Here is a 10,341-nt window from a genome sequence, read left to right as displayed (position 1 = left end):
CACAGGGCAACACAGAGACAGACGGGAGACACAACCATGCACACGCGCGCACACACACCTAGGGCCAATTTAGAGAGACCAATTAACTTCTGGACAGTGGGTTGAAGCTGGAGTACCAGAGGGAACCCAGGGGCCGGGAATCAAACCCAGAACCTTCTTGTTGAAAGGCAACAGTGCTACCGACTGTGCCACTGTGCAGCCTGAGCCAGACTAAATCCTGTCGTGTCCCTCTGGTTGGTCTTAGGATTTATGTAAAGTTCTGGTGCTGACCTGCAGAGGGTCACATGACCAGGCTGCCGGTTCCCTGGTAGCTAAATGTTCTGCCGGTTCTCTGACGTTTATCAGTCGGAGGTTTTGGGCCGTTTTTCCCTCACGGCTCCGATTTCTGACTGGAGGTTTTTAAAAAGGAACCAAAACATTTTTATTTTCTTATGTTGGTTTTATGTCTTCAATGGTTGTCAGGCTGATTTCTGTCATTCTGCCCTTTGTGATTTCATGTCTGTGGAAATGGTTTTATAAATAAACTTTACTGACTAAGAAAATTCTCCATACTAACCCAGTAACATCTCATAATAACTACTAGTTGAATCTGATCAGAAGACATGAACTGCTGCTGATGTTAAATATCCAAAATCACAGAGAAATTGACCATTTCTCTGTTACCATGGTAACCATGGTCATTTTTAGGACCAAGTTCACCAGCACAACCGTGCTGCTGCTGCTCCGTGACCTCTGACCTCAGCGGTGGTGTGTGCCATTGGGAGGTGGTAACCATGACGACCAGGCTGTGACAGCACAGCAGGCTGTTTTTTCCTCTTTTGACAGGAAGTGTGAGCGACGCGCCGCATCGCGTGCCAGCGCCTCAGCCTGAGCGCCATCGCATGAGAAGCTGCGACCGCAGACACATGGGGGAGGGGAACCGGCCCGAAAACATCAGAACCGCTCGGGAGGGAACGCAGTGTTCCAGGTCCGACCCGACCCCAAAACATCAGAACCTCTGACCGGGCCTCAGCAGAACAAACAGTGAAGCAATAAGTTCTGTGAAACCGGGTCAGAAGGGCAGCGTGAGGCTGGGCTGCTGGTACCGCTCGGTCCAGTTGATTCAGAACCCGCTGGGATTTTCACACTGAACCGCCTCTCAGATCTCCAGAGAAGGTTCTGACAAAACAGAACCTTCAGTCCGATGGAGAACTCACCCTCAGTTGGGAAAACAGACCAGTACCAGTAACGGGGAAAACCGGACCAGAACCACCTGGAGACCCATTTTCTGGTCTGATGGGTCTGGATCTCAACTGCAGCATCCAGAACCTGGCGGAACCGTCATGAAACCTGTTCTGGTTGGTGGTGGCAGTGTCATGATGTGGGCCTCTCAAAACAAACTCAGAACTTCTGCAGACCGGACCACCAGAGACCACTGCTGCTGCCAGAACCTCTGAACATGACCAGAACCGCTCTGGACCCTGATGGCTTCCACAGCCAGCAGAACTGGGACCAAGGGAACCGCTCTGGAAGCTCAGCTGACCAATCAGCAGCAGCAGCAGCTGTGTGATGTCATCACATCAGTCTGGACCAGAACCTCTGAGGGACGGTTCTGACACCTGCTGAGAATCCTGTTCTGACCTGGTATCAGGTGTGTGTGTGTGTGTGTGTGTGTGTGTGACAGGAAGTGGAGGTGAAGCAGAGAACATCATGTTCAGACCACAGACACCTCAGTACTACAGATGAAACAAAAACAAGCCTCAGGGGGAGGGAGAGGTTGTCATGGTAACCTTCAAAAACAGCAGCTGATTGGATGGTTGGAACAAGGAACTGCTTAATTTGGCGCATTTGAAAGTTTGTGAAATCAAAGTAGAACAAGTTGTTGCTCTCCCCTACGAGGTCCAACATGAACTGGTTTTATGTTCAAAACCAGTTCAACACCAAGATGCTGCAGCAGTCTAGTCAAAGCCCAGAACCTGACTCATATGCTGCGAGAGAAAACTGGAACAGAAGTCCAACAGCTGAGAGGTTCTGGAGCTGATGGGTCGGGTCACAGAGACCCCCATCAGAACTTCTCTGATTGGTGCCATAGCAATGCATAGGGAGAGCAGAACCAGAACCAAACCAGAACCAACCAAACATGGAGAAGCAGCGTTCAGCTTCTATGCTCCACAGATCTGGAACAAACTTCCAGAAAACTGAAAAACAGCTGAAACCCTGAGTTCCTTTAAATCCAGACTGAAACCTGATCAGATTATTATTGCTTTGATTATTAATAACTGGGATATCGATCAACATGTTAGATGACGGTTTAGGTGACGACTGATTGATTATTGATGGATGGTTTTTGCTCATCATCGTGACAGTTGGATGTTTCTGGCGGCTCCGCCCCCAGCCTGCGTAAAGCCGCGTCGCTCCTTCCTTTTGTTCGTCACGCTGTGGTTTAACGGACAGAAAGTGAGAAGAGAAGCAAACAGTCAGAATCTGCAGAGCCGAGCAGCAACCATGGTGAGTCCACACCGTCTGTCTGTCTGTCTGTCTGTCTGTCTGGGTTTGCTCATCACTTCCATCACGTTTTTCCTCCACAAACCAAGAAATTAGAGAGAAAATGAGGCTGAATGTGTAGAAAGTTTTTCTGGAATAAAGCGCTGACAGTTTAAACAGAACCACCTGCATTTATATTTGATGACTAAACTCTGATTCTCACTGAACTGATCCAGAACCAGAGACATTTTAATCGTGTCAGTTTTATAGGACAGAGGCATCAGCTCACCTCCTGCTGCTTTTTCTGCTTTTGTTGTGTTTTATGCTGCTGCTGGCAGGTCAGAGGTCACAGCTGTTAATCTCAGTCAGTTTGTAAATTATTAAACTTTACTGTCATCTGATGTTCAGGTCCAGAGCCGTGACATGTAGTTTTGTTTCATGAATGCAACAGAAACATTGGGACAAATTAAACAAACGTTTTACTGTAAAGACATGTGTCAGGCTCTTATTTTGAAAAAGATGGAGCAGGAAATGATGCAACACAGAGCAGTAAACATGGCTGTTTTCCAGATTGATGACCTCATCACCGTAAACATGACCTCCATGGATGACATCATCACAGCAATGACGACAGAGGTGAGTACTGACGGTGTCCATATTTACGCTGACGCCCCTCAGGTGTGCTCAGGTGTGTCTCACTGCCCTGCCAGGTTCCATCCACCTCGAGCAGCACCGACGACTATTACGACTATGAGAACGACAACCTCACCGACCTGATGTGCGACCGGCAGCAGGTGCGCGAGTTCCGGAGCCGCTACGAGCCGCCATTCTTCTGGATCATCACCTTGGTGGGCGGAGCCGGCAATCTGGCCGTGGTCTGGATCTACCTGAGCTTCCGGAAGCGGCTGAAGACCATGACGGACGTGTACCTGCTGAACCTGGCGGTGGCCGACCTCCTGTTCCTGGTCACGCTGCCGCTGTGGGCCACCGAGGCGTCGCACGGCTGGATCTTCGGCCACGTCATGTGCAAGATAAACTCCGCCCTCTACAAGGTGAACCTGTTCAGCAGCATCCTGCTGCTCACCTGCATCAGCGTGGACCGCTACATCGTCATCGTGCAGACCACCAAGGCCCAGAACTCCCAGCTGGAGCGGCGGCGCTGCAGCCGCGTCGTGTGCGCCGCGGTCTGGCTGCTGGCGCTGCTGCTCGCCACACCGGAGCTGGCCTTCGCCGCGCCCGCCGCCGCCGGATCCTCGCATTACTGCAGGATGGTTTTCCCGCCCGACATGGGCAACCGCACCAAGATCCTGGTCCTGTCCCTGCAGGTCAGCATGGGCTTCTTCGTCCCCTTCATCGTCATGGGCTTCTGCTACAGCGTCATCATCGCCAAGCTGTTCACGACCCGAAACTTTGAGAAGCACAAGGCCATGCGGGTGATCCTGGCGGTGGTGGCGGTGTTCATCGTGTCGCAGCTGCCCTACAACAGCATGCTGGTGATGGAGGCCACGCAGGCGTCCAACATGACGGTGACGGACTGCGACCAGCTGAAGGCCCTGGACAAGGCCGGCCAGGTGCTGAAGAGTCTGGCCTACATGCACGCCTGCCTCAACCCCTTCCTCTACGTGTTTGTCGGCGTGCGCTTCCGCCGGGACATCGGCCGCCTGCTGCGCTGCTGCCTGCCGCGGCCCAACAAGACTCCGCTGGGGAAGAGCAGGAGTCCGCTGAGCTCCACCCGCGTCTCCATGATGTCCGACAGCGACACCTCCCAGGCCCTGTCGCTGTAGACGGCAGAGATCCGTTTCACCAGCTTCATCAAGACGCAGCTGCTTCACTTCAGGCGCAACACCTCACCGCACAAGTTCACACCTAGAAGAACCACACCGACCCAAACAGAACCAGAACCGCCACAGACACTTGGACCCGATCCAGGTGGCTTCACCTGTCCGGACCTGGACTGGTTGGGTTCCTGGACTTCATGACCTTCCTGCTTTGCCTGGAAGGTGTCGGTTCGGTCCAAACTCCAAGTAGAATCTCCAGAACCAGAAGCCGGTTCCAGGAAGCTGTGAGGACACCCTGTCCTTGTGTTGGGGGTTTCAGAGTTTTGGGGGATTTTCTCAGGAACTTTCTGTACTGTGAAGCTTTATGACGAACAGAACACGTGACTTCTGAGCTGCTGTCTGGTCATGTGACCAAACTGAGACAGTTTGTCTTATGAATATGACTTTGTTTTTCTTCTCTTTGATGTTTGAACTCACCGCCGCTAACACATGCTAACAATGCTAACAGAACCCGACAGGGCCCGGTTCTTTGCTGCTGTAAACGTCCTGCTGGGTTTGACTGACTGTACATATTTCTGTGTTGATGACTGAGAATAAACTGTTGAAAGTCTCGAGTCTGTGATCATCAGCAGGAAGTTGATGCAACGCGTCAGGACGTTTGCTTCACTTCCTGTTTGTGTTTTCAAGCTGAACTTCGTTCTCGGATCAGAGATCAGATGTTTGATGGGAACAAAAACAGAAAGAGGAAACAGAAGTGCTGCCTGACGCAGGAGAGCTGAACCGGGCTGAACCGGGCAGCTCCAGAACCTGCAGACAGGAAGTGGATCAGTGCAGCACTGATTAGAACATGTGGGTAAACCGCCAACTTCCTGTCAAACGTTTCTTCGTTTAAAAACTGCCGATGGCGGGAAAATGGATCGGCAGAACTCGATGTTCTGACCCGGTTAGCTACACACCTCACTCAGCCGGTCTGGAACCAGAACCAGAACTCTGGTCTGAGATCTGACCGCTTCTCTGAGAATATTTCCTGCTCAGAGAGAAAAAGGTTTGCGGATCAGAAGTCAGATCAGCTGCATTATGGACAAATCTGTCTGGTTTCCATGGTTACCACAGTACTGAGACTGGCCTAGTCAAAGTGTTTAATAACATCCATATAAACAAAGACTGTGGAAGAACTACAGTTCTGGTTCTGTTGGACCTCAGTGCTTCCTGGTGTCCAGCTGGAAACTAGAGATCAGGCTGACCTCTGACCTCTGACCTGAACCTTCAGTTCCAAAGTGGGCCTTGTACCAGCTGCAGAACATTCCCAGGATCACCCGGTTCAACATTCCTTCACTGAGACTTTAACCTGCTGCTAGCTGGATCAACCTGCTGGTTCTGGTTCTGCTCTTCATCAGAACCAGAACCAAACATGGAGAAGCAGCATTCAACTTCGATGCTCCACAGATCTTGAACAAACTTCCAGAAAACTGAAAAACAGCTGAAACCATGAGTTCCTTTAAATCCAGACTAAAAAGCAGCTGGTTAGAGTTTCTATGGAAACATAATAGATGCAGCCGAATACAGGCTGCGGTCACAGTGGGAAGAAAAAACAGGATTCAACACAGACGCCCGTCACATTAAAGTTCTTGTGTTTCTACAGAGAGATATTTTTCATTTATTTATTTAACTCTGATTCAACCAGGAAGTGACCACTGAGGGTATGTTGCTGCCGATTGTTGCCAGGCCTGCCTTAAAATAAGACTTTTCAATGGAGACCTGGCAACCACAGGCAGCAACATAAAACAAAAATGAGGGTTCGACTTTTAACGCAAATAAATACATTCCAAATCATATCGTGATACATATCGATATCACCACCATCACACGTATCGCGATATGAGGTTATGTCATATCACACAACCCTGGTCCAGGTGAGTCCAGGTGAGTCCAGGTGTTAACCGCAGTAGAAGGAAACAGGAAGTGACCTCAGGTCGGCTCAGACAAAAGGAAAAGTTCTGTTGTGGTGCCTTGCTGCTCCCTCCCGAGATCAACGAGGCAGCTGGGGGTTTCCATGGCGACACAGAGCTCCAGCCAAACAAGATGGTTGCCATGGTGATGTGAGATCTTCCTTGGATCACCTGCTGAGGGAGCGACCAGGAAAAGCTCCGACATTTTCCTCTGGATCGTTCCGGATTCTCCACCATGTTTTATGGATCTTTCCAGGTTTTCCAGCACAGAAACCTGGGAGGAGGTGAACGGCGGCCATGACTTTTTGAAAATGAGCCCCAGTAACAACCTGCTTCACCCCTTCAAGAACTTGATGGGTTGAAGCAACTTTGCACAATAGTTTCAGTATTTATAAAATAATGCAAAGCTGGTATTTTAATGTATCGTCATTATTTACTGAATGATGCTTCATGACAGACGTTTTAAAGATCCTCCATGTTCATGACGGGTCGCATCAGCCTGTCAGCCTGTCAGTCTTATGCATCCCATTTTGTTTCGGTTTGATGATCTGGATGTAAATACTGAAACTGTTTCTGGTTAGTAACGAACTTTACCTGTTTGTGAAAATCAGCCTGTGTTACTGTCACTTTAAGGTTTGTAATGATGTCATCCAGGCAGCTGATGGAAGCACGTTGTGTTGATCATTTTTCACATCAAGCCGATTACAGACGCCAGTTTTCAGCTCCACTTCATCTCTTCTTAAGTGGAGAACCACAGGGCTCGGTGTCAGGTTCACTTTTGTTTTCTACTTATATAAATATGTTTTGTAATAATTTGTCAAATTCTTTTTATCATTTTTATGCAGTTGGCTTGGTGGTGATCTACTGCTGAAGGTTTACTGGAGATACGAATATTGCAGAAATATGGAGGAAGCATTTATCTCCAGATCATCAGAGGTTCAGTGTTGCAACATTGACTTCAACAATGTTACGATTGTTGGAGCAGACAAACTGTTGCTGTTGAGAAAATGCCATTAAATAAATCATGGGGTCACTGAGGGTCGCTGACCAAAGAGCTCAGCTGTTGCTTAGATTGAGATTTAAGGTTTTCTAAAACATCTGACTGACTTCATGCCAGCAGTAAAAGAACAAACTGGGAAGAAATCCAGAGTTGATGACGGACCAGCCAAGAACAACTGATGATCCGTTTGGTTTTAAACAAAAGCTCTGATGATTTATGACTTTATTCACTGAAAGAAATCGTAATAAATATAAGATACAGAACACTTGTGTTTTTAGAAGCATCTAAAGCTTCTGACAGAGTTAAACACAATAAACTGTTCATTAAACTGCGACGTAGAGGAACATAATCTGATGTTACATTATGGGATTCTCATCTCTCTGCAAGTTCAGAGTTTTCTGAACCTTTTTCTGTTTCTAATGGAGGCACAAGGTGGGATTTTGTCTCCAGTTCTTTTTAACTCATACCTTCATGATTTGTCTGTTGAACTTAATGATTGTGATGCTGGATGTGAGGTGGGCAGCCATTTTGTTAATCACTTCATGTACAGTAAAGACGATCTGGAGCCTCATACATAAAGCTGCGTGCGCACAAAAAATGTGCGGTCCCATATTTTTGCACAAGTCGGCATGTATAAAAATTTACTTTGTGTCAAAGTGTGTGTAAATATATGTACATGTTTTCACTGGCATGAAAATGTGCAGCAGCCACACAAACTTTTTCTGTGAACAATAATAAACCATAAACGTCAAAACTCACATAAATCCACTGAAGTCTGACCACATTCAGTTATTTAGACCAAGAAGCACCAAACTGATGTTTTTCATGATTTTAATATTTTATTGCTTACACGTGAATGATGAAACTCAAGGTGCTTTATATGAGTTAAAAGGAAATACAAACAAAATGACAAACCAAAGGAAAGAAAACTAACCTAACGTTCTAAAGCATGTAAACTAGGTGCTCCTGTTCAGGGTTACTAAGTATCTAATTCCATTTCTAAATAATGAAACTCTGCAGTTTCTGATAACATAAGCTAAGGAGTTACTGATCTAAATCCTTTTCTGAACCGCATTTATCCTCAGACACCAGAGGATAAATGCTAACTCACACAAAGCTAACATGCACAGAAAATAAAGAAAATAAAAATAAAAGGATGTGAAAACCTCACTAGAATGTAAACAACACTTTTCCTCAGTTTTTGTCTCATAAAGATGTAACGCATCGGTCTGTGAACCGAAGCGCATGAAATGCATCTATGGGCTCATTTAATTCCCACTAAAGAAGAAAACAGGGTTGGATCAGCAGATTAACTCCAACAGGTTTGATTATTCAAGGTGATCCAGGTGTGGAGACAATCCCATATATCAGTAGCTGCATCCAGGTGAGCCGTAAATGTGGAGCTTTGGCTCTGATGGAGAACAAAGGAAGGATTCAGAGGGAGGATTGATCAGAGATCATATTGATCTGATGGTTTATTAGTGTTTAGATTCATCCAGACCGATCACCCTGGATCTCTGAGCAGAACTTAAAGAAGGAGCCGAGCGGTACCGGTACCGGTCCAGCTGCAGCCATCCTTCAGTAAAGCTTTGTGAAAGCGCCTTATGGACATAAAGCAACTTTATTCTGTAAATGTACGACTTATATACATGATTCTACTATTTAATAAACGTCCACATTCCACTCAGAGACCCTCTGACTCTCTGTCTGTCTTTAAATCCCGGCTGAACGTTTTGCTGCTGTTCACACAGGCACTTACAGGATCTCTTTATGTTTTAAATTTGGATTTTATTTTTCTTTAAAATGTATTCTTTTTATTTTTGTGAGGTGACATTATGTGCCCTCAAAGCACCTTTTAAATAAAATATATAATTATTATTATAAATACTCATACTGCTTCAAACAAGGACGTTGCCATGGTTACTGCTTCACGTGGTGACAGACTTCCGGGTATTTATACTAATTTACATTAATATGTATTTATGGAGGCGACAGGCGACCAGCAGCTGCTCTACTGACCGTAAATTAGGATTTATAAAGGAAAGATGCGCACAGCTTTATGCATCCCATGTTTTTTGTGCGCCACACTTTTCTAAATTTTTCCATACGCTAAGTTTTAGTGTGAAAACTGTTCAGTCATTTTTGGTTGAGGCTCCTGGTGTTTTAGTCTCCCAGGCTGGTTGACATGTAATAAAAGTGTTTTTGGGATTAAACATGTCAGGAGGACCAGAAGGTGAATTTTCTTTCTTTTTATTTAGCAAATCAAGTCTTGAGTTTGGTGACATCTTGGTCATATTCTGAGGAGTGATCTCCGTGATGTGAAGCGACGGTGTGGAAGTTGTTCTTAAAGTTTCCCTTTATGCGCCACATTTCCTCCGGTTCAGATGTAACCTGAGGTGGAGGATCCTCAATGGACCCAGACGGAGGCTAACAGAGGCTCCAGCATGTTTAGTTTTTTCAGTGTGGTTTAGTTTGGTGTAACCAGGTTGCTGCAGAGAATCACTTCTGTGTATCAGAAGTTTTACCTGCTTTAAAAAAGGACAGAGAACTAAATCAGGTTTTCCATATTTTTCCGAAATGTTTCTTCTCGTCTTCTCCACCTTTCCTGGTTTGGTCAGAAGCTGCTGAGCGCGTGGCTCAGGTCCCCGTGACCCCGTGACCCCGCTGCTGATGCAGCTGAAACGGGACTCCGTGTTTCTACCAGAACAAAAGGCCTCCACGCTCCGCGGCACAAACAGCTCCGGGACAAAGCAGGCCGTGTTTCCAGAACTCCGTCTCCCCATAAATCCCGGAGGCGAGCCGCCATGGGGGGTTTGACCGCAGGAGCCGCCGAGCGCCATGCCTCTGCCTCGACGCCACTCTTCCTTCCTGGGACAGTCGTCCTCCGAGCGCCCGGCCGCCGCCTCCAGCGGGAGGACGAGCGCAGTCGGCGCCACGATGCCCCGCGGCGCGCCGGTGGGGCCGGGAGCCGCCTGCGGCCTGGGGACGCGGGTTTCCCGCCGGGCTCTGGGCATCAGCAGCGTGTTCCTGCAGGGGATGAGGAGCTGCGCTGCGCCGGTGCTGCCCCGGGCCGCGGGCGGCGGCGCCACGGGCCTCAACAGCTGCCTGATGGAGTACCGGGACAAAGTCCGGGCGCTGGAGGAGCTGAACC

At 47.7% G+C, this 10,341-nt stretch overlaps 2 protein-coding genes across 7 annotated transcripts in view; both read left to right on the top strand.

Annotated features, from left to right (window-relative positions):
• The first annotated feature begins 136 nt into the window (after positions 1-136).
• ccr9a (chemokine (C-C motif) receptor 9a) lies at positions 137-5,123 on the top strand. 4 transcript variants are annotated; one of them, XM_016665529.1, is made up of 4 exons: positions 137-1,630; positions 2,346-2,487; positions 3,034-3,099; positions 3,174-5,123. In XM_016665529.1, exons 2-4 carry the CDS (start codon positions 2,350-2,352, stop codon positions 4,245-4,247), a joined length of 1,278 nt encoding a protein of 425 aa, XP_016521015.1. In that variant the 5' UTR covers positions 137-1,630; positions 2,346-2,349; the 3' UTR covers positions 4,248-5,123. The 4 variants fall into 4 exon arrangements, with proteins under 4 accessions (XP_016521015.1, XP_007541257.1, XP_016521013.1 ...); XM_016665528.1 differs by lacking the exon at positions 137-1,630 and adding an exon at positions 2,163-2,268 and having other exon boundaries at positions 2,321-2,487; XM_007541195.2 differs by lacking the exon at positions 137-1,630 and having other exon boundaries at positions 2,159-2,487.
• Positions 5,124-9,245: 4,122 nt separating this feature from the next.
• The window catches only part of bfsp2 (beaded filament structural protein 2, phakinin), a 10,489-nt gene continuing 9,393 nt past the window's right edge, over positions 9,246-10,341 (top strand). The window contains exon 1 of one of the 3 annotated variants that reach the window (XM_016665526.1): positions 9,246-10,181. In XM_016665526.1, coding sequence (XP_016521012.1) covers positions 10,029-10,181 — 153 coding nt within the window. In that variant the 5' untranslated portion in view covers positions 9,246-10,028. Of the gene's footprint in view, positions 10,332-10,341 lie in introns of all 3 variants that reach the window. The other 2 variants (XM_016665525.1, XM_016665524.1) reach the window with 2 other exon arrangements.

This window comes from Poecilia formosa, unplaced genomic scaffold (assembly GCF_000485575.1).
Source record: "Poecilia formosa unplaced genomic scaffold, Poecilia_formosa-5.1.2 Scaffold593, whole genome shotgun sequence".
Classification (NCBI taxonomy): Eukaryota; Metazoa; Chordata; class Actinopteri; order Cyprinodontiformes; family Poeciliidae; genus Poecilia; species Poecilia formosa.
The sequence above is the reverse complement of the archived record's forward strand: the minus strand, read 5'-3'. Positions and strand labels throughout refer to the sequence as shown.

Bases quoted from the DNA above. Each gene is read 5' to 3' on its own strand.
- ccr9a (XM_007541195.2), top strand. From the start codon at position 2,320: ATGGTTTTTGCTCATCATCGTGACAGTTGGATGTTTCTGGCGGCTCCG. The intron at 2,488-3,033 runs GTGAGTCCACAC...GCTGTTTTCCAG, and splicing joins AGAGCCGAGCAGCAACCATG to ATTGATGACCTCATCACCGT. The intron at 3,100-3,173 runs GTGAGTACTGAC...CTGCCCTGCCAG, and splicing joins TCACAGCAATGACGACAGAG to GTTCCATCCACCTCGAGCAG.